General features: G+C 46.4%; 1 protein-coding gene across 1 annotated transcript in view; it reads left to right on the top strand.

Annotated features, from left to right (window-relative positions):
• Positions 1–21,987, top strand: part of Itgam (integrin subunit alpha M) — a 35,409-nt gene extending 13,422 nt beyond the window's left edge. The window contains exons 6-30 of the mRNA XM_055627641.1: positions 284–414; positions 732–877; positions 1,871–2,024; positions 3,428–3,578; positions 4,276–4,349; positions 4,503–4,632; positions 4,912–5,054; positions 6,466–6,606; positions 6,688–6,897; positions 12,883–13,013; positions 13,095–13,258; positions 15,711–15,865; positions 15,958–16,089; positions 16,223–16,296; positions 16,516–16,657; positions 16,749–16,874; positions 17,354–17,433; positions 18,211–18,294; positions 18,590–18,665; positions 19,353–19,460; positions 19,597–19,680; positions 19,777–19,890; positions 19,974–20,075; positions 20,357–20,467; positions 20,868–21,987. Coding sequence (XP_055483616.1) covers positions 284–414; positions 732–877; positions 1,871–2,024; positions 3,428–3,578; positions 4,276–4,349; positions 4,503–4,632; positions 4,912–5,054; positions 6,466–6,606; positions 6,688–6,897; positions 12,883–13,013; positions 13,095–13,258; positions 15,711–15,865; positions 15,958–16,089; positions 16,223–16,296; positions 16,516–16,657; positions 16,749–16,874; positions 17,354–17,433; positions 18,211–18,294; positions 18,590–18,665; positions 19,353–19,460; positions 19,597–19,680; positions 19,777–19,890; positions 19,974–20,075; positions 20,357–20,467; positions 20,868–20,939 — 3,035 coding nt within the window. The 3' untranslated portion in view covers positions 20,940–21,987. The remainder of the gene's footprint in view (positions 1–283; positions 415–731; positions 878–1,870; positions 2,025–3,427; positions 3,579–4,275; positions 4,350–4,502; positions 4,633–4,911; positions 5,055–6,465; positions 6,607–6,687; positions 6,898–12,882; positions 13,014–13,094; positions 13,259–15,710; positions 15,866–15,957; positions 16,090–16,222; positions 16,297–16,515; positions 16,658–16,748; positions 16,875–17,353; positions 17,434–18,210; positions 18,295–18,589; positions 18,666–19,352; positions 19,461–19,596; positions 19,681–19,776; positions 19,891–19,973; positions 20,076–20,356; positions 20,468–20,867) is intronic.
• Positions 21,988–23,272: the final 1,285 nt, after the last annotated feature.

The raw sequence follows: 23,272 nt of genomic DNA, 5'->3' as shown, positions 1-23,272 counted from the left end.
CACTGCTACTCCCCTGACATACTCTGGCGCCCTCTGTAGTTACTTTCATTCAGTTGATTTTAGTTCTGCCAAAGGCTTCTGGTCCCCCATCTTGCTGATGTGCAAGAGGTCTGTCCATATTTTATTTAACTTGATGCAAATTCAGGATTCCTCTCTCTCTCTCTCTCTCTCTCTCTCTCTCTCTCTCTCCCTTCCCCACCCTTCATTGTCCAGCTGAGAGCTGACATTAAAAGAACATTTCTAATTACTTAACCAATTTGTGTTCTTTTTTCCTCTTGTCTAGGATGTCCTCAGCAAGAGAGTGACATTGCCTTCTTGATTGATGGCTCTGGTAGCATCAGCAACAATGACTTTCAGAAGATGAAGGAGTTTGTCTCAACTGTGATGGGCCAGTTTTCAGAGTCTAAAGCCTTGGTGAGGGCTGATGGGGAGCCCTACATAAGGCAAACAAATGCATGACAACCAGGCTGCCCTGTTCTGAGCAATGCAAATGTGGGATTTGGTAAAGTGGTGACATCACCTCGCCACACTCTTTTCTGCTATTCTTGTTGCTGTCTCAGCATTTTTTGGCTCCCGTCAAGTTGGTGCACTGGTTAATTGACAGGGGCTGTCCTGGGGAATGAACCCGCAGTCATTCTTGCTGAGCTCTCGTACTGTTAAAAAGATGTGTAAGGCCCTTGTTGGGGTGATGGGCACGTCCTGTAGAGTAATGCCGGGTGTTTTCTTCCTAGTTCTCTTTGATGCAGTACTCTGATGATTTTCGGACTCACTTCACCTTCAGTGAGTTCAAGAAATACCCTGACCCAGGATTTCATGTGAGTCCCATAAGGCAGCTGAATGGAAGGACAAAAACTGCCACGGGGATCCGTAAAGTAGTGTGAGTTCTTTCATCGTTGTGTTTGGGGGAAGTGCTGGTACTTTTAGCTGGACTTATTGAGGATCAGAGGGGTTGTTCAGACAGAAATGGAGTGAAATATTTTTCAGAGGGGCCAAACAATTTGAAGAATGTGCATGTAAACACAGGTTGCAGTTAAAATTAACAGCTAAAAGGGGCAGCAAGAACACAGCTGGAAATGTGGGCTGAATCTAACCACCAAAAGACAAAATAAAAATAGTCCCTAAATGCTACTTTATATTCATTGTGGATCCCCTGAAAGCTTTAAGTGGGCGGGAGGCATTCGTGTTTGTTGTTTTTAACATTGCTCTGTTTTTGGGATATATACAGAGGTGAGTATGGGCTTGGGCAGAAGTGTACGAAGCCGAGGTTCAGGATAACATAGTTAATAAAGTTATTGCAATGCAAGCATAAAGACCTGAGTTCCACCCCTAGAACCCAGGTAGAAAAGCCAGACACTGTGGCAATTCACTTGTAACCCCAATGCCAGGGAGGCTTAGACAGGAAGATCCCTGGAGCTCCCTGGCTAGCTCCAGGCCAATGAGAGACCCTGTCTCAAAACAAGGTGAGGTATGATACCCTTTCTCACTCTTTGTCACGCACACACAAATGCAGGGAAATGAGCTTGGAAGCTTGTGTAGTATTCTGGGTGAGATTTGATGATGGATCAAAGACGTTTACTTCTTTAGTTCTTTACATTTTTTTTTCCTTCTGTATTTAACAGCAATGAGGAACTGGTGTATAGTAGTAACTGTAATTCAGGAGATAGAGGCAGGGGGATCACTAATTGGAGGCCCGGCAAGACTCTGTATTCAAAACATAAAAACAAAAAGTCAAACTCGGGGTGGGGGGTGCGCAGCCCCACCCAGACAGACAGAACCCAGTTCCTGTGACGGTTCCTCTGCTGCTGTCTCATGCCAAATGCCAACAGCGTCTCTGCCCACTCATGTCTCTGTCATTCCCTTCTCTGGACAGGAGAGAACTGTTTCAGAAAGCCAGCGGGGCCCGGGAGAATGCTGTGAGGATCCTCGTTGTCATCACAGATGGAGAAAAATACGGTGATCCCTTGAATTACGAGGATGTCATCCCTGAGGCAGACAGAGCGGGGATCATTCGCTATGTTATTGGGGTAGGAAATACGGATATTGGGCCTGGTACTTCCGTGGAGATTAGAGTTTTTCTACTGAAATGTTCTGTCTTCAATGTGCAAATATCAGTAAAAGTGCAAGAAGGCAAGAGCCATTGGTAGGCCATACACATTGCTACCATGTAGCTACGTCACAGTGATGCGGTTTATGTACAAAGGATCCCCAACTCAGTGGCTTTGTGTAAGTCAGCTTGTAGTTCGGCCAGACTGTTTTCCTGGTCTCAGCAAGGCTCACCTATGCATCTGCTGTTAGCTGCAGGCTGGTGGGCAGGTCTGTGCACCTGGCCTTTGTTCTCTGCCCCCCCCCCCCGAGTCCTGTTTGTCTGCTGGGCAGATGGCCTTGCTGGGAACAAGTTGGGTAGCTTGGCCCTACTGCTCCCTGGGCCTCACTCTCCCATGGCCTCACCTGGGGATGCCCTTATGGTGAAGGCAGAGCAGAAAGCAGGTGCCTTTTACAAGCTTCCATTTGCATTGCATTTGGTAACAATTGTGGGCTGACATGGAGACAACAGTGAGTGGGGCAGGGAAGTCCGTCAAGAACAGACTGGTGTGGCAAAACTTGAAAAAGAGGCTTGGTTAGAGAAGAAGAGAAAATTTTAGGGTCACTAGTATAATTATGTTTGCGCCCCACCTTGGATGACATAGAAAAGGGTGCCATGAATTTATAGCATGGCATGTAAGAGGGACCTTCACATATGAAAAAGATTCTCCTGGGGCTGGAGAGAAGGCTCAGTGTGAGCACTTACTGGTTTTCCAGAGGACCAGAGTTTACTTCCTAGCTCCCTGGTCAGGAGGCTCAGAACAGCTTGTAACTCCAGCTCCAAGTGGTCTGACACCTCTTGACACACACACACACACACACACACACACACACACACACACACACACGACACAGACATACAGACACACAGGCACACACAGATATACAAATATATACACACACACAGACATCCATCCATCCATCCATCCATCCTTTCCCTTGTGCTCTCTCTTTCTCTCTCTGTTATACACACACACACACCCACACACATACACACACACACACAGGAGAGAGAGAAAGAGAGATAGAGAGAGAAAGAGAAAGAGAAAGAGAGAGAATTAAAGGCAAAATCATAGAAAAGATTCTATTTTTTTGCTGGGGAGACAGCAGCCCCCTACCAGGAGGAGCGGCCTAACAAATGGGTGATCATCTAAATACCAAATTGCTCCCTCGCTACAAATGACCTGCCTAACTGTCCCCAGCAGCCCTGCTCTAAGCAGCCTTCTATTCAGCTTTTCATTCAATAGAACAAGTTTCAGATTCTTTGATCGAGGAATTTTCTTTGCTTCCTGGTGCGGCTACTGTCAGAGAAATACGTAACTCAGCTCTCGCTCCTTGGTAACAGGTGGGAAGTGCCTTCACCAAAGATCATTCCCGAGAAGAGCTCAACACCATTGCATCTAAGCCAGCTAGGGATCACGTGTTCCAAGTGAACAACTTTGAAGCTCTGAAGACCATTCAGAACCAGCTTCAGGAAAAGATCTTTGCAATCGAGGGTGAGCCAGCTCAGGGCAGGTCAGCGGTTCCCGCTCAGCATCCGTCCCCCAGCGCCCGCTCTTCTCCAGCCATTTTGGTCTCACGCGCTCCATCCCTTTGAAAGAAATATAGATAGATTTTTCTTGTCTCTAATTATAAAATCTAGGCTAGAGGGTGATTAAACCATATCACAGTGGGTCCAAATATTATACAATGTTTTTCCAAAAATTTGTATGTGCTATGAACATTGCTGACTGGCCACCACATCTCGGCCTAGAAGTGTGTGTGGTACATAGAAATGTCCAACAAATATTTATCACATACATTTATAAATTAGAGAATCTCTTTCTTTCTTTGGGGATTTGTTTTTGAGACAGTCTCACCTGGTAGCCCAGGATGGCCTTGAACTCGAGGTAATCCTCTTGCCTCAGCCTCTCAAGTGCTGGGGTTACATGTATGTGCTACAACACTTGGCCACATTAGGGCATTTCATATGTAACCAATCTACAGCTTCTGTGCAAAGGTTGGAAGGTCAGGTACGTGGAGGACCCATTCTTCCTTGAGAAAAGGTAGCTGAAGGGCCACCATCCCCTTATGATGCTCATGTGCCCAGTTGAACACTGGAGCCTCACTTTGGTATCGAGAGCATTTGAAGTTTTGGGTATTTGATCCATGCTTTTCTGCTAGCTTTAATGGAGAAAGTTTTATTGCTTACAGGCACGCAGACAGGAAGTTCTAGCTCCTTTGAGCATGAGATGTCTCAAGAAGGCTTCAGCGCTGCCATCACCTCTGTGAGTGGTTCTGTGTCAAACTGGGGGTGAAGATGGGGCATGAAAAGAAAGAAGGGGTGCAAAGGTTTAGGGTTTTCATCTGGAGGGTTTTTGGTGGGCATCACTGGTCCTCTCTTTCTTCCTTTCTCAATCTTGCTATGTGCCTTTCTGCAGAGCGGTCCCTTGCTGGGCTCTGTGGGGAGCTTTGACTGGGCAGGTGGAGCCTTCCTGTACACATCAAAAGATAAAGCCACCTTCATCAACACAACCAGAGTGGATTCAGACATGAATGATGCTTACTTGGGTGAGTGAGGAGGGCTGGAGTTATTCTCTAGGAAGGGGTCAGTATGTGATATCACTCTGCTGACATGGTTGCTGTTAGATCTTTTGTTGGCCCTTGGGATAGCTGTAAAGATTCTTCTTTAAAAATCTACATTTAATTTCAGTTATGGTCATAATAGCTACCTCCACACATCAGTCATGAGGCTGCTCTATTGCCCTACTTAAGAATGGACTTTCACTGTGGAAAGGAGGGCCAGGTCTGCAGTGGAAAACATTTTGCCTATGAAAAGATTCTTTCTAGGTTATGCTTCTGCAGTCATCTTGAGGAGCCGGATTCAAAGCCTGGTCTTAGGAGCACCTCGCTATCAGCATACTGGCCTGGTGGTGATGTTCAGGCAGAATTTCGGTGCCTGGGAGGCACACACTGACATCAAGGGCAGCCAGGTAAGTGTGGAGTGTGTGAAGCATAAACAGGCAGAGGCACCCAGGGACTCAGAGCTTCTAGGACAGACCAAAACCATGTGTGGCAGTCTTTGGAGGGCTTATGTTAGAGTCCCAAGTCAACTTTGCCTGGGGGGAAGGTTATGTCTTTGGCTTTTCTTTCTTTTGTTGTGGCACTGGGGTTTGGACCCAGGGCCTCATGCATGTCAGGTGAGTGATTTACCACTGGCCTATATATTCCCGCCCTAGCCTCAGCATTTCCAGCAATGACTAGTTAATATTTGACCTGTATAGAGCTTTCTATGACTACCTGATTCTGGAGCTGGCATTCAGCCAAGATGTAACCACCATAGCAACATTAGGTATTAAAATACTGAAATAATTCCATATCTGTGGATGGCCTGGGGAGATAATTAAGAAATGAATTTGATGCCCAGAACCCACATGAAAAAGCTACATCTACTGACTTTATAATATACTTCTCTTGCTAGCAGCAAATTCAGTTGCTTGAGCTAGGGATATAGTTCAATGGTAGACCAGTTGTCTAGCCTGTATGAAGTACTAGATTTCATCTTTAACACGCACACTCTTTCTTTCTCTCTCTTCCCCATTTTTCTCTCTCTCTCTTTCCTTAGCTCTTTATCAAAATGTATCATGAATCATTCTGTTGCTGTGAAGAGATGCCCAAACCAAGGCAACTCTTAAAAAGAAAGCATTTAACTGGTTGTTGCCTATAGTTTCAGAGGTTTAGTTCCTTAGCATCACGACAGGGAACATAGTGGCATGCATGTCACTGGAGCAGTAGCTGAGAGCTACATTCTGAGAAAGAGCAAAACACTGGGCTAGGTGTGGGCTTTTGAAAGCCTCAAAACCTGCTGGACATGGTGGCACACACCTTTAATCCCAAGAAGCAGAGGCAGGCGGATCTCTGTGAGTTTGAGGCCAGCCTGGTCTACAAAGCAAGTTCCAGGATAGCCAGGGCTGTTCACACAGAGAAACTCTATCTTGGGGAGGGGGGAGAACACCTCAAAACCCACCTTCCTCAAAGCCTTTCTCCAACAAGGCCACACCTCCTAATCCTATCAAAGAGCCCCATTCCCTGGTGACTAAGTATTCAAATATATGAGCCTGTGGAGGGCTTTCTTATTCAAACCATCACAAGTCATTTAGAAAACCTTATCTTTTCCTAAAGTTTTTTCCCCAGTAGTCATGATCTCATTCTCCTCCCTCTTCCTTTCAGACAGGTCATATGGTATATCCCTATGCAGTCCTTGAACTCCTGATCCTCCTGCCTCTGTCTTCTAAGGGCTGGTATGCACCACCATGTCTGTGCGTGGACTTCTTAATAGAGCAGAAACCTTCAGACTCTTCTTAGGTGGAAAGAGATATGTGATCTCTGCCCTGTCTCTTTCAGATTGGCTCTTACTTTGGGGCCTCCCTCTGTGCTGTGGACACGGACGGTGATGACAATACCAACTTGATCCTCGTTGGGGCCCCTCATTATTATGAGCAGAACCGAGGAGGCCAGGTGTCAGTGTGTCCCTTGCCGAGGGGGGTGAGTGATGGGCCGTGTGGGGCAGGGTGGGAGGTGGAGGGTTGCCAGGGATTTGGGTCTGCCATTGCTTTTGTTTGGCAGAGAGCACAGTGGCAGTGTGAGGCTACTCTCCATGGTGAACAGGGCCATCCCTGGGGTCGCTTTGGGGCAGCTCTGACAGTGCTGGGGGACGTGAATGGGGACAAGCTGACAGACGTGGCCATCGGGGCCCCGGGAGAGCAGGAGAATCAGGGTGCTGTCTACATATTTCACGGAGCATCGGCAGTCAGCCTCAGTGCCTCTCACAGCCAGGTAAGACCCCGCCGCCGACCTTGCGCAGCACTGAACTGTGATTTCAGAGCCTCTGATTTAACTGCCGGATCAGTTTTTCTTCACTCCTTCCAGAACCTTCCAAACAGTAACACGCCCCTCACTGATGACAGGGAATCCCCCGTCTAGAGGAATTCTCTGTCACGGAGGGCAGCCTTACTCAGCTTTGCAGTCAGGCCTGGGGCTGTGGGTGACAAGCTTGCAGGTGTGAGCATGCTACCTGCTGAGCCCTGGCTCCTGACCTGCAGTCAGACCGGAGGAAGACATGTGTGCTAAGTGCTACACAGAGAGCTGCTCCTTCCTCCGCAATCTCAGTTCTGGCTGAGTGAACAAGAATTCTGTTCTCCCCAGATCTGTGCCAATTTTAGTACTGAAAATCCTACGTGTCACAGGAAATTCATAACATTGGGCACTTTATAGGACCCCACCGATCCTCGGGCTTTTTACAAGACCTCAGAATTTCTTAGTTGTTGTTGCTACATTAAAAGACAGTGTGAGAGCCAGGTGGTGGTGGCACACGCCTTTAATCCCAGCGCTAAGGGAGGTAGAGGCAGGCAGACCTCTGTGAGTTCAAGGCCAGCTTGGTTTACAGAGTGAGTGCAGGCCAGCCAGGGTTACACAAAAAGAAAAACCCTGTCTCACCAACCTCCCCAAACAGTCTGTGTGAATTGCATGCATATGTGCATGTGTGTGCCATGGGGTTGATGTGGAGGTCAGAGACTGATGGTGGGATTCTCTTTTCAATCATTTCTCCACCTCATTCGGCCCTCTTCCCCCATTTTTGAGAAAAGGGTCTCACTGTGTAGCTCTGGCTGAGTTGAAATGTACTGTGCAGAGCAGGCTGTCCTCAAACTCATAAAGATCCTCATGCTTTAGCCCCCAAAGTGCTAGGATTAGAGGCATGCGCCACTATGCCTGGCCCCCTTCTTGATATTTGGGATAGTCTTAAAATTGAATTTTATTTTAAAGATTTGTTGTTTTTATTTATGTGGATGCATGTCTGCCTGCATGAGTTTATGTGAACCACATGCCTGCAAGTGCCCGAAGAGCTCAGGGGGCAGTGGATCCCCTGGACCTGGTATTACAGGCAGTTGCGAGCTGCCTGATGTGGGTGCCAGGAATCAAACCCAGGTCCTCTGCAAGAGCAGTGAGTGCTTCTAAGTGCTGAGCCATTATTTCTAGCCCTCAAATGGTTGTGGGGACTGCAGTTGAGAGCTGCCATGCTTGGCTACTGACAGTTTGGAACAGGGGAACCCAGCGTCTTTCTTTTCTACTGGGTCTTGAAATGAAGTAGCTCGCACTGATGACGAGTCATCCTGAATCCTGGCCCCAGAACTGGTCCCCTTCAGTGACTCTGTCACTGCCACATGGAGCCCCTGACTGGGGCTCCTTGCAGCGTTGGCCCACCTCACCCCTGCTGTGTTTTCTCCCACTAGAGTGAGCTGAGGCCGTGTGGTCTCCTGGTCTCTAGTCTTTTTCCAGTCTCATGTTTTCCTTTATTAAAAAATGTATTATGGTAAAAATGCTTAAATACTTGTGTTCTCCTTGACCAGACTTGAAAAGAACTCTCTCACACATGACCTGCTTTAGCTGCTTCTGGGCATTGGTTGGCAATCCTCCATTTTGCCTCCTCCTTGTGCCCCCAGAGAGTGCTATACTCTGCTTTGCTTGTATGGTTTGATTATTTTAGACACCTCCATGCATGGAATGATTTGGCCTTTTGTGTCTGTCTGGCTTCTTTTATGTAGAATAACATCTTCTAGTTTCATTCCTATTGGTATCTTTTTTTTTTTTTTAAATAAGGGGTGAATATTGTATTTTCCACTATAGAAAATGCCCTGCTGGGGTGACTTGTTATTAGTCATTGCACATGAAGGTTATTCCATTTCTCTTGTGAATTGTGTGTGTGTTAGTCAGGGTTTCTGTTACTATGACAAAACACCATGACTAAAAAGCAGGTTGGGGAGGAAAGGGTTTATTCAGCTTACATATCCAGATCATTGGAGAAAGTCAGAACAGGAACTCAAGCAGGCCTGGAACCTGAAGGCAGGCACTGATGCAGAGGCCATGGAGATATGCTACCCGTGCTTCCCATGGTCTTGCTTCCCATGGCTTGCTCAGCCTGTTTTCTTATATAACCCAGGACCACTAGCCTAGGGATGAACCTGCCCACCATGGGCTGGGCTCTCTCCCATTAATCACTAATTGAGAAAATGCCTTACAGCTGGATCTCATGGAGCCATTTCCTCTACTGAGGCTCCTTCCTTGTGTCAAGTAGACATACAAACCCAGCCAGGACAGTGTGGCAAAATAATGTGGGTTTGCTAATATTCCTTCAAGATTTTTTTTTTAATTTTTTTTAAGATTTATTTATTTTATGTATTTGAGTGTTCTATCTGCATTTATACCTGCCAGAAGAGGGAATCAGTTCACATTATAGATGGTTGTGAGCCACCATGTGGTTGCTGGGAATTGAACTCATGACCTTTGGAAGAGCAGACAGTGCTCTTAACCACTGAGCCATCTCTCCAGCCCCTCCTTCAAGATTCTTATTCTGATTCTTTTGAATACAATTGAGAAGTGGGAATTCTGGATCATGTGACAGTCCTCTTAGTTCATCATTAGCACTGTATATGAGAGAAAACATGCAAAGTTTGTCTTTTTTTTTTTTTAAATATTATTTATACAGTATTCTGCCTGCATGCCAGAAGAGAGAACCAGGTCTCGTTGTAGATGGTTGTGAGCCACTGTGTGGTTTCTGGGAATTGAACTCAGGACCTTTAGGAAGAACAGCCAGTGCTCTTAACCTCTGAGCCATCTCTCCAGCCCTCAGACCTTGTTCTTCTGGGCTTGCGCTATTTTACTTAGCATGGTCATCTTCATTTCCATTTATCCCCTCAAATGACCTGGGTCTCACCATTTTGGCTACCCTGGCTGGCCAGCAAGCCCCAAGGGTTCATGCTAAAGCATACATACCTACTTTTTACATGGTGCTAGAGACCCAGACTCAGAGTCTCACAGTGCCAAGTGGGTTTTTTTACACAGCCTTTCTCTCTTGCCTTTCCATTTCCTTATTTATTTTGAGACGAGGTCTCGCTTTGTGTCTAGGCTGGCCTCAACTCGTGGTCCTTCTGCTGGAGCCTCCCCATGCTACAGTTACAGCTGTGTGTTTCCATACCCAGACCTTTCTTTCTTTCTGATGCATTTTAAGTTAAGTTGCACCATCAGCTCCCTTTGTGTGTAATACTTGGACGTGTCGGTTATTAACTAAAGACATAAAGAGAAAATGCATAAATATTTATTCGGTGAGTCTCGATGAATATAACTCGTGTGGTTAATGTGGTAGAGCACACCAGTAGTGCCAGGACGCAGGAGGCGGAGGCAGGAAGAGGTCATATGTAAGTCCCTCTTGGGCTATACAGCAAGTTCAAGGTCAGCCTGAGCTTTATATCCAGACCTTTCTACAGTCCCTCCAAACCTTAACCCCAACCCCAAAGGCCCCCAAACATTATAGAGCATCCCCTCCCCAGACAATTTGTATCTTCTACTTTTTTCTCAGTTTTGCTCATTCCTTGGGCTGGAGTCCAAGCCACAGACTCTACACACGTGGCTTCCATGGGGCACTCCCCAGTTGACACATATTGGTACATATTGCTCTCTTTCATTGGGGCACTTGTTTTTCTCTGTGTAAATGGGTTTGAAGGTTTTGGTTTTAATTTCGTTTTTATTACAGAGGTTCTACATGTCTGTTAAGTAAATTTTTATGTAAAACAAACAGTGGAAGCCCTGGTCTTCTCTCTCCATTGCCACCATACCTCACACTTCAGAGGAAAACAAGGTCAAGGAGAGAGTATTTAAAAATCAATTTTATTTTTCAGAATTTCATGCATGCATATAATGTGTTTGATAAAAATCTATGCTCATTCCTCCCTTCCAACTCCTGTTCCACTTTCCCTCCCAGCTTCATATGCTCATTTAAATTTTTAAAAATATCTTATGACTCTGAGTGTTTTGCCTGCATGTGTGTCTGTGCACCAATGTGCTTAACTCCGGAGGAGGCCAGAAGAGGGCATGGGATCCCCTGGAATTGGAGTTACAGCTGACTGAGCAGTGGCTCCTCTGGAGGAGGAGCCAGTGCTTTTTTAACCACTGAGCCCTCTCTCCACGCCAAACCCTACGGAGTCCACTAAACGCTGCCGGTGTGTGCTTTAGCCTAGGGAGCCTCTTGGGGATGCGCATGCCTGGTGAAAACTGAAGGAAGTGTACTTTATGTGTGCACGCGCGTGCTCGCCCACAGCTTGTGCTTAAAAGGAAATATGAAATGGATCGTGCTTGTTTGCTTTTATTGCGGTTTATATTTTTTCTCATATGACTGAAACTAAAGATGATTAGTGGAACAGCCAGTAAGCCAGGAATACCAGCCACGTTATAGGTCATTTCAAAGCAAATGTCTTTTCAGCAAATACAGGAGGTACCGGGAACATGACTCACTGTTACAGTACTTGCCCTGCTGGGCCACTGGCAGCTGACACATCGACGTTTCTTCTTCCTCTTTTTAAATTTTATTTCTTAATGTTTTGGAGGCAAGGTTTCTCTGGGTAGCCCTGGCTATCCTGGAACTCACTCTGTAAACCAGGCTGGTTTTGAACTCAGGTCTGCTTCCTCTACCTCCAGAGTGCTGGAATTAAAGGCATATGCCACCATGCCTGGCCGCCCTTTTCTTCTTATTAAAGATGTGTGTTTCGCTGACATACAGGTCTCTCTGGAATAATGGATTTTTTTGGTATGAATAAACAGAGCTAGACTTTGACATCAAACACATGCTGGTAAGATGGCGGGGCAGGAAAAAGTGCTGACAGACTGAGTTCAGTCTCCAGAACCCACAAGGTGGCCAGAGAGAAGCAACTTCTTCCAATCACCCTTTCATCTCTACACATGCACTGTGGCACACACACACACACACACACACACACACGCATGTGACTAGATAAACAGGTGTCACGGTCTGATTTACTCTTCGGGACCCCACGTGATGGAAGGAGAGAACCAGTTCCTGAATGTTGTCCTCTGACCTCCACGCGAGCACTGTGGTGTGGGAACCCCTCACCTCAAGGAAGGAAAATGTAGTAAAAAGTACTCAGCATTTGCATTTTTCTGACTATATAAATGAGACCCAGATGGGCCAAACAGTACATTTTTATTTCTTTCCTATAAAACTTTCAGCTTCCTAAACTGGGCTCACGTCTGTAATCCCAGCACTCTGGGAAGCTGAGGCAAGCAGATCTCTGTGGTCTATAAATCAAGTCCATAACAGCCAAGGCTACACAGAGAAACTCTCTCTTTCCCTCTAAAAAACAATCAAACAAACAAAAAAACAAACAAACGAAAACCCCCCAAAAAACAAACAAGCAACTTTCAGCATTCTTTAGGAAACTCAGATTATCCAGGAAAACTTTGGGTATTGTTGGAGATCATGACTTAAACAGTTCGTTAGTGAGTTTTTTTGTTTTGTTTTTAGGTGACAAATACTGTTTTCTCTATTTAAATATAGAAAGCTACACAGCCGGAATTGTAGGGTCGCTGTTTTCTATTCCAGCTGCCTTCTGATTTCCAAAATAAAAATAAAAATGTGGTATTATTGCTCAATTACTTCAAATTATATAAAAATATTTTCCCTTATATTTAGAATTGTGGTCCTTAACCTGGGTGTACATTGTAATTATTTGTGTATTTAAAAATATATGCAGAGTGTTTATTAGCTGGCCCAAACCAAACTCCTCTATACACGATATTGGCTAGAGCCTGAGTATGGAATTTCAGGACTGCACGGGAAAACCGCTGTGTGCATGTGATAAGTCTTAAGTCATCTGAAGTCCTTCAGAAGGATGGGCTGTAAAGAAGACAGTCTCTGCCTCGGGTGACTGAGTCAGACACTTCCGTACTTTCTCGCTTCTTCCCTACCCACAGCGGATCGCAGGTGCCCGCGTCTCCCCTGGGCTCCAGTACTTCGGGCAGTCTCTGAGTGGGGGCAAAGATCTCACAATGGACGGCCTGAAAGACCTGGCTGTGGGTGCCCAGGGGCACCTCCTGCTGCTCAGGTGAGAAGCGCTCTCGTATCGCCAGCCCTTCCCCTTTGGAGCGTCCTTCCTCTTCCTGATGGCTTTCTGGGGTCCCTCTAGAGCCCAGCCCGTGGTGAGACTTGAGGCAACCATGGAGTTCAGTCCCAAGAGTATAGCAAGGAGCTTGATTGCGTGTCAAGAACAAATATCTACAAACAAGGATGCTGGGGAGGTCAGAGTCTGCCTCCGCGTCCGCAAGACCACCAGGGATCGTCTGCAAGAAGGTGAGATGTGCTGGGCAAACCTCTGGCTTTACAGGACAGTGTCTCATGTCGGTCTGCCCAGTCTCCTGGCAGAAGAAAGTTCGGGCAGGCGCTGACAGACCTTTAAGGCCTGGCTAGAATGAGTGAGGCAGCCCAGCAAACCTTACCAGAAGGGTCACTTCTCTGGTAATTCACTGAGGACACTTCTGCATTGTGTCCCTTGTCCAGAGAACCAGGACCCCTGTATATGTAAGCAAACTAGGCTCCCCCTCTCCCTGTCCCCTTCCTCTCTCCCTCTCCTTCTTCCTCTCCCTCTCTTTTTCTTTCTTTCCCGTCCCCTCTCCCTCTCTCTTCCTCTCTCCACAGTGTGGTCTTTTTACAATTTCATACATGTAGACAATGTATTTTGGTTAGATTCACCTGCACTACTGTCACTTGTCCCTTTACTTTCCTTATTTTACAACTAGTCCTTGTGCCATGGTTCATATTACACACACACACACACACACACACCTATACACCTACACACACACACACACACACACACACACACACACACACACAATGTTTTGCAACCCACTAACTCTAGCAATGGCTACATCACTGAGGAAAATGACTACCATTCCCTGGGAACTGTCACTAGCAACCCAAGGAGGAGAGGAATCCTATGAGCTCCTCTCCCATCCATGACAGAATGCTGTGTGGGTCTTGTGTAGGCAAGCATAGCTGATGTACATTCGTGATTGCAATGACCATGCTGTATCTGGAAGGTTCTTTCACAGTGAGTTCCAGACCAGCCGGGTTTACAAATCGGAGTTCAGGACAGCCAGGGTGATTATACAGAGAAACCCTGTCTCAAAAAACCAACCAAACAAAACTCCCCAAAAGCATGACTTTAATTTCTGTTGCCCTTGGGAAATGGGTCACCCCCTAGACGTGGGTTACCTACTAAGGTGTCACACTCTCAAAGAAAGTAAGGGTGGGACTTCCTGCTAGCTTCTTTTCACTGGCATTTTATCTGGCCTCAGCTTGTGTGATCATCTTGTCACATCTCTGTGAGTTCATTTATCAACTGCCTTATTGTAACTGAAGAAACACTGTTTTCTTGTAGTCATCATTATCCCAAATTTCAAACCACACTGTAGAGTCATAGTAATACAAATGGCATAAAAACGGACATATTGGTTAGTGGGCTAGAAATGAAGACACATGTAGAAACCCACATTCACACAGTTTTTTTTTTTTTTCAAACAAAGAAGCAAAAAAAATGCACATTGGAGAAAAGATAGCATCTTCAACAAATGGTGCTGGCCAACCAGATTGCTACAGGTAGAAGAATGGAAATGGATTCATATTACTGACCATGTACAAAACTCAACACCAAATAGAAAGAACCTCAACATAAGACCAACATAGGTTTTAAAAAAATTGATTAGCTTACAATATTAACTGTTTTGTTAGCATTTTCATAAATACTATTTTTGGTTGCTCCCCATCTCTCTGTTTCTAATCACTCCCTACTTAAGCCCTCACATCCTCCAGCCTTCTCTCTGCTCTTTATGTCACGTAGGTTCCATTACCCTCCTCACTCCTCTCTCTTAATGCCTTCTTTATTCTCTCATGCTCCCTCTGTAATTTTTTGTCCTCTATACACATTCATTCTCATCAGTAGTGAGATCCCATTAGAAATTAGAAGCTAGGGTTCATAGGGTTCATACAGAGCATTTGGCATTTATCATTGTGAGTCTGCATTAGCTCACTTAATACAGTTTTTTCCAGTCTCATACGCCTTCAAACAGGTTCATTTTCAAATGAGACAGACCTGATCTGAGAGACTGAATCGATCAAGTTAAACACTGTTTTTGTTGCAGTGGTCTGACTCCCTTCCCTGTCCCTGCTTTGATGGGAGAAAAAGAATTGCTGACCTAGAGAGAAAGAGGAAGAGGAGGAAAGATATTTTTCTAGCTTCATTCTTACTGGTCCAGAGGTCAAAAGACCCAGAGTGGCTAGAAATAGAAATGTTTTGGAGGCTAGAGAACAGTAGGGAGAAGGTATTGTGAAATCTATGTAGAAATTCTTGTCAAGTCACTTACTCCTAATCTGGGGAAGCCCATATCAGCACACCAGGGCCAAACTGGCAAGTGACAAAGACAAAGGAGAAAATAAACAACAACAACAAACTTTGAAGAAAACCATAATTAGCTTTCTAATATCTAACAGAATAGCCACAGCCTCTTGAGGGCTTACTTAGTGGTCAATACCTCATTTTTTTCATTTTTCTTAATGAAGAAAATGAGCCATAATTATAGTATTTATAATTATAAAGAGTAATTATTCTTATTCTTACTTTGTAAGTAATGAACTAAGATGCAGAGAGGTCAGATGATTTGTGGATAACCCCACATCTTGGAGCAGAGTGGTGGCCACAGATCTCTGTCTGCCTGGCTCCTCCCAGTGTTCCATTTCCTTTCAGGGGATATCAAGAGCAGTGTTACTTATGACTTGGCTTTGGACTCTGACCGCACAAAAGTCCGTGCCTTTTTTGATGCGACAAAGAACAACACATATAGGCGCAGCCAGACCTTCGGATTGGCACAGAAATGTGAAACCCTGAAGCTATATTTACCGGTGAGCAGGCAAACGGCAGATCTCTTGGCTAAGGATGGGGTTGGCCATGGAAGCTGAAGAAGGCATTTCCCCAAATCCCTACTGTCTCTTAGGGCTGTGTGTACGATTCATTGAGTCCCATCATGCTGCGCCTCAATTATACATTGGTTGGGGAGCCACTGCGCTCCTCTAGGGACCTCCGGCCAATTCTGGATGAGGGTGCCCAGAGGTCCTTCACAGCTCTGGTGAGTCTCGGAGTTGGGGCCTTGCAGGAGTAGGGGAGCTTGATAAAACATTTCTATCTTATGTCAATTCTTTTAAACATTTTATTTTATTACTCCGTTTAATTATTTCCTTTCAATCATATTCTTTTTCTAGTTTCCCTTTGAGAAGAACTGTGGCAATGACAGCATATGCCAGGATGATCTCAGCGTCACCATGAGTTCCATGGGGTGAGTTTCTGCTACTGATTCCCTCAGACCTGCATCAGGTGAATGTCTTGGTGTCTGATGGATCCCAGGATTCTTCAGAGAGATTTGTGTGGCACAAGGTGCCTAGTGCCTGCCCTGTTCATGGCCCTGTCTCTTCAAGGGCCTCTCTCCATCAAAACAGAATTGCTTCAGGGACGCCCTTGATACATCATGGTCTGTCTTATTTTGCTATTCCCATAGCCTCGATGCTTTGGTGGTGGGAGATCCCCAGGGCTTAAATGTGAGGGTGACTGTGAGAAACGACGGTGAGGACTCCTACAGTACCCAGGCTACCATCTACTACCCATCTGGCTTGTCTTACCGGAAGGTGTCAGTGAGCAAGGTAGCCAAGTCCTTTTCAGTCCCCCGCCTCTGCTTTTCTCACATCCGTGGCCGGTAGTTGACAGTGCCCTATTTGCCTGCTGTGGTTCCAGGACCAGCTCTCCCAGAAGTCTTGGTTTGTGAACATATCTGAGCCCAGCTCTTCCACTGAAGGAAATGGGCCTCTGAAGAGTACCACCTGGGACATAAACAAGCCCTTATTTCCTGCTAATTCCAAGGTCAGAGCTCCAGCCTCTGCTGTCCTTTTGTCAGAGGAGTCTTTTCCTCTTCTTCTCACTTCTCCTCCTTGTCCTAACAAAGAAGCGGGTCCATTCTACAAGCGAGCTTTTAATGAGGTGTAAAACATTCCATAAACTCACCCATTGTGTACGATTCAGTGGCTTTTGAGCATTCTCAGTTATGCATCCAACACTCTGACCAATCTGGGACCTTGCTAAGAGCCCCTGGGAGCTCCTAATGGACCTTCTCTGCATGAGTCACCTCTCCTGGATATCTCCTATCCTAGGCACATACAGTATGTGGTCTTCTGGGATTGGCTTCTTTCAACAACTCTCACGTTTTCAAGAATCACTAAGCTGTCAGTTCTTCTCTTTTTATTTCTGAACAGTGTTCTATTGCGTAGGCAGATCATGCCTTACTTACGCCATTCAGTGGTTCTTCACTCTTTTTAATCACTGTCTCCATTTTCCAATGTCAGGTCACCTTTAATGTCACATTTTACGTGGACTCTGATGCTTCCCTTGGGAACAAACTGCTCCTCAAGACTAATGTCACCAGGTACCTGTTGCCACATACTGCAGTCATCCATCCCCCTGAGGCTCAGCCCCTCATCCAGGATGAACCTTTCTTCTCTTTCCTTCTCCTCTGTTTTGATGACTAATAATTTATTCCACAAACACTGCTTGAGCACCCACCTATGTGCCAGGCCTTGTGTCAAGAGCTGGTTGGGGATGGTAATGAACAAGACAGCCCTCCCTCACAGACCTTCAGTGGCACAGACAGGCAGAGAAACTGGTGATTACAGTACAGTATGACAGACATGCTCAAGTGGTAGCAGCGGCAGGGATGCCCATGTCCGAGAAGATCCCTGAAGAAATCGTGTTTAGGTTGGGACTAGGTCAAGCAAAGGTATAAAGATGGAAAGAAGCACGCAGCAGACAAACCTAGGGCTTGGAGGAATCTGAGCATGCTTCAGACCAGCTTAAGCTTAAGGGTTGTGAGATGGGTGAAGTCTGGAGCTGTGTTCCATCCCTGGACCAGATGGGCTGCGGTGTACCTGAACCCACCACCGCCCACAACCATAGCAGAGAATAAAGACATAGAATCTGCTGAGATAGCTTATTGGGGAAGGCTGCCAAGCCTGCTGACCCAAGTTCAGTTCCTGGTGGAAGGAGCAAACCAGCTCCCGTACACTGTTTTCTGGCCTCCATGAGATGGACAGAACCATGGGGACAACAGACATGGAGAAAGATTGGAGGCAGTGGGTGAGGGAAGGGGAGATGGAAGGCTGATTCTCAGCTCTGAGAGCTGGTTAAGGACCTGCTTTTCTTTCAGTGAGAACAACATGTCCAGGAGCCACAAGACTGAGTCTCAACTGGAGCTGCCTGTGAAATATGCTGTCTACATGGTTGTGACCAGGTGCTGCCCCGTCAGGCTGGACAAGCCAGCTTTGTGTGTGATCCTGAGCTGCCGCCCTTTGTTGTGTGTTTTTACACTTGCCTGTGTGGAGGATGGGCGTGTGTGTGTGTGTGTGTGTGTGTGTGTGTGTGTGTGCGTGTGTGCCCAAACCCACGCACCCAGAGTCTGACAGACATTGCTCTCAAGGGCTGCCTTGCCATCTTCCTGTTCTCTGCATATTCAGTCCAAGCCCCTTCTCAGGACACCTTCATATTCTATCTTCTGTCACCTGTTGCCTCCTCTTTTCTTCTTTTAGTGATAAGAATTCTACAAAATATGTCAGCTTCACAGCTTCAGAGATGAGCAGTCAGCTCATAGAGCATCAGTACCAGGTGAGGGGCAGGGAGGCCTGGGTCCTCAGAGGATGCTGGGAAGGGAAACTGATGCAAAGAGAGGGCAAAAGGCAGGTGTAGGAAGCCTGAACACTGTGATTCCTGTATGCCACCTCAGACATTGTTCCATGTGTGCTCTACATCCCCTCACGTATGTATACACACACTGACACACATACATGCATGCACTCACATACATACATGCACACATATGCACTCTCTCTCACACACAAACACACACAGATGCACAAACACACACAATACATGCACACATACACACTCAAACCATATGTGTACTCTCTCACAAACACACATAGATGCACACGTATGTACATACTCACAGACATGCGCGCATTCACCCACAGATACACACACAGGTGGGCACGCATGTGCCCTCTCTTAGGACCCTGAACACTCTTGCTGTCCCTTGCATACAGATGGAGAAACTGAAGGTCAGCGAGACTCATGAACTATGTCTAAATTCTCACAACTGGCAGATGGCAGAGCTAGAACTTAGGATGAGCCAGTCTGGCTCAAATGTGTGGTTGGTGTCTGTTTGCACTCTCTCATCTCCCTGAGAGCAGGATGCTTAGGTCTTATTCAGTGGTCCTGGGTTGCAGGAAATGAGCCAGTTCTGACCTAGCTGGACCACAAGGCTAGCCCCTCCCTCCCTCCTTTCTGCTGTAGTTCAGCAACCTGGGCCGGAGGAGCCTCCCCATCAGTGTGGTCTTCTGGATCCCTGTTGAGCTTAGCAACGTGACTGTATGGGATCATCCCCAGGTCATCTTCTCCCAGGTGAGTCCAGCTGGGTCCCCAAAGCTCAGGTCTTTCTTAAGATCTATTTCTTGCCTCTTCTGATTCTCCCTTTGACTGATCCCTGGGCGGGACCAGAGCCCTCATTTCTCTCTCTTCTTGGTGTCTCTTTCCTCAGAACCTTTCAAGTGCCTGTCACACTGAGCAGAGATCCCCCTCTCACTCTAAGTTCCAGGATGAGCTTGAAAAGACCCCAGTGGTGGTAAGAACGTGGCTGCCTCCACCCTGAAGGCACGTACAAGGTCATCATGGTCTGCTCAAGTCTTAGTCATCTGTTTCTTTGGTCTTCCTCTTCCAGAACTGCTCTGTTGCGGTTTGTAAGAGAATCCAGTGTGACCTCCCATCCTTCAATGCTCACAAAACATTCAATGTCACCCTCAAGGGCAGACTGTCTTTTGACTGGTACATCAAGGTATGCTATGTTCTGAGACTCTCTGGGTATAGCCATAATGGTCCAGAGCACAGGCTTGGTTCCCACTCTGCTCTTCCCCACAGACTTCTCATAACCACCTCCTGCTGGTGAGCACTGCTGAGGTCACGTTTAACAACTCTGCATTTGTCCTGCTTCCAGGGCAGGAGATGCTTGTGAAGTCTCAGGTACTTATCTCAGATAGGGGTGGGGTGGGGTGGGGTGGGGTAGGGTGGGATAGGGTGGGGTAGGGTGAGGTGGGTTGGGTGGGGATGGAGCTGTTGGAGGGAGGAGCTGGGATGATGGATCTCATCTCTGGGTTGGCAAGACAAGCAGGTGGGAAGAGAAGGGGGCCCAGTGGCTGGTGGTGTGGATTAGAGGGAGCGGTTAGCCCTCGAGCCCGGGGAACTCTCCGGAAGTCTGTGGTGATCTCTTCTGCTGTGCCCTGTTTATCTTCTCTCTTCCCTAGATGGAGACCAAAGTGGAGCCGTATGAAGTTTACAACCCTGTGCCACTCATTGTGGGCAGCTCCATTGGGGGGCTGGTGCTCCTGGCCCTCATCACTGCTGGCCTGTATAAGGTGCTCCTTGATTCCTCTTCTTTCTGACCCCCTCTCCTCTCTTCTCAGCACCTTCATGACTGGGTTTGACTCAGTATTGCTGCTAACTATATGATAAATATTACTGACACCCACTTTACAAAGGAAACTAAATTGATACCTGCAGAGCAACAAGGATGGCCCCGTGGTTTGCAATGACACTATGGAAGAAGGGCGCTTTCTTAGTTTGTATTTCTTTCCTAGACTCAGCACTGATGCAGTCTATCTGCCTGACTTTCCCCGGGTCCTTTCTATTTTCTGCCCTGTCAATCTTTGTCCTGCCTGGTCATGTTATCTGTCTGTCTGTCTCTCTCCTATTCTGTCTGGTCTTGACCCGCAGCCATGGATTCTGCAGCCTCACTCTGTGTCTTTACCCTGACAGCTTGGCTTTTTCAAACGGCAATACAAGGACATGATGAATGAAGCTGCTCCCCAAGATGCCCCACCTGAGTAATGGCCTTTTCTCCATGGAGTGACCTCTCCAACAACAAGCATGTCTAGAGGGCCAGACCAACCCCCAGGTCCTGAGGCCGATAGACAGATGTGTCCTTTAGGAGACTGTTGCCATAATGTCTTATACAAAAATAGTTTGGGATTTCCATGTGCACGTGTGTGTGTGTGTGTGTGTGTGTGTGTGTGAATTGTGTGTGGCTAATGTGGGCATGTGGGCAATGTATTGAATGCATCTTCTTGAAAGGAAAGGAATCTCTTGGGTTTCCTAGTACGTGAGGGCAGAGGCTAATGGGCCCTTCTCTGGGCAAGGTGATGGGATCCTTGTGGCTAAGCATAGTGAAATGCTATGGCTGTCCTCTCTGAAGAAAGTAATATTCCTTGCATGGGTGAGCTGCATTCTTGCAAGGGTTCAGGTACTGAGAATCCAAGAGAAACTGGACATGGGATACAGAACTGGGGGACTCACAAAGATGTCCAATGAAGAAAGAGACACCTCCCACCAGCTAGTCATTTATTATTTTAACATTAATTTAAATATTTGCATTGATTAACCTGTACATAGTACAAAGATCAAAAGACACCTAAGAATGGTAAAAGGCAGAGGAATGCAGCTTATAGCAGAGTACTTGTCTAGTGTATGCAAAGTCTGGGCTTAGCATTCGACACTGAAAACCAAGGCAAAGCAAAACCAAACCAAACCAAGTCAAATAGTGTACAGTGAAAAGACTCCATTCCCAGCTGTTGGGGTCTCTCCTTACGAATAGTCAAGGCTATGTGTTTAGAATCTACTTCAGAAAGATCGTATGTATCTTTATACACACACACAGACACACAGACAACTGTTTTAAACAAGTGGTAACACACTTGTATTATGATTATGCATTTTGTGTTTTTATTAATATGCTCAAATAATTTTATACAAGATATAAAGTAGCTCAGAGTACTCCCCTGTGATTGGAATGTATCTGACCAGTCTCCTATAGATAATTTCCAACTTCTCGCTATTATGAACAGTGCTGAATTAATAAATTGGACACATCTAATTTTTACATATGTGTAAGAATAATTTATTGGAGCTGGGAGGTGGTGGCGCATGCCTTTAATCTCAGCACTTGGAAGGCAGAGGCAGGCGGATATATGTGAGTTTGAGGCCAACCTGCTCTAAAGAGTGATTCCAAGACAGCCAGGGCTATACACAGAGAAACCTTGTCTCAACAAACAAGCAAGCAAACAAACAAACAAACAAACAGCCTTCTACTTGAAGTGAACTTAAAATAAAAATTTGAGAGGAAGATGAGCTTGGTGACACAATCCTTTCTTCTCAGGAGGCAGAGGCAACAAGATTGTGAGTTCAAGGCCAACCTGGGCTAAGAGTGACTTCAAGGCCAGCCCAACCTTATAGCTTTCTCAACAAAATAAATTAATAAACAAGGACTGGGTTGAGTAAGCAAGCTTAGTGGTTGAACACCTTCTTAGCATGCATGAGGCCCTAGACTTTATCCTCCTCTCACTCCCCTCCTGCCAAAAGAATTCCAGGGAGAGGGGTATCCCACAAAATACCTACAGGTAGAGGGAATTATCTGGGGGAATGAAAGGCAGGTTCCAGCCAATGGGAATGTCCTGTGGAGCTTTGGAACTATGGGGAGAGAGTGAATAATCTGCACCGGAGTATCATCTAGGGGCAGAAGGAGCTGTGCATGCACCATTTCCATCATCTCCACCTGGTTATCATTGAAAAATGTATGGACATACATTGTGGGCAGAGAGTGTAAATCCTGTGACCCTGCTGGCCTGCACTGAATGTGAGTGGAGTAGGGGCTGGTGGTCTGAGCCAGAGGAGCTGGCATCTGGAAGAGCACAGGCCCTGGAAAGGCCTGTGGGGAAATGGCTGAGGCCTTGGCAGCACTGGCCAGCGAGAGCACATAGGAAAAGTTCGATGGATAATTCTAGATGGGTCTTTGTCATCAAGGCGAGCCCCAGTGCCCATCTTTTGCACCTTTTTGAAAGTGGTAACCACACCCCTAGCTTTGAAAGCACCCTCTCCAGTGTTACACTAGTCTGGCTAAGTAAGCGGTGTATAGTGTGGGTGTGTGTCCCTTAGTTCACTTGCCAGGTACGCAGAGATGGAAATAATCTTACTATGGTGTCCTGAAGAGGGGGCCTTTGGAAGGTGATTAGAATTAGATAAGGTCATCAGGGTAGAATTGCCACAGTGGAGTCCTGGAGGCTTTATGAGAAGAGGCAGAGTTCTCTTGGCACAGACCCCAGGTCTTCCTACCTCTTCTTACCTTCGCGCTGTCTCTTCAGACTTACTTTTAGTCCTGCTGCAGTCTG

The sequence above is a fragment of the Psammomys obesus genome, unplaced genomic scaffold (genome assembly GCF_907164565.1).
Source record: "Psammomys obesus unplaced genomic scaffold, mPsaObe1.curated_primary_1811, whole genome shotgun sequence".
Taxonomy (NCBI): Eukaryota; Metazoa; Chordata; class Mammalia; order Rodentia; family Muridae; genus Psammomys; species Psammomys obesus.
This window is presented reverse-complemented; position numbering and strand designations above follow the sequence as displayed.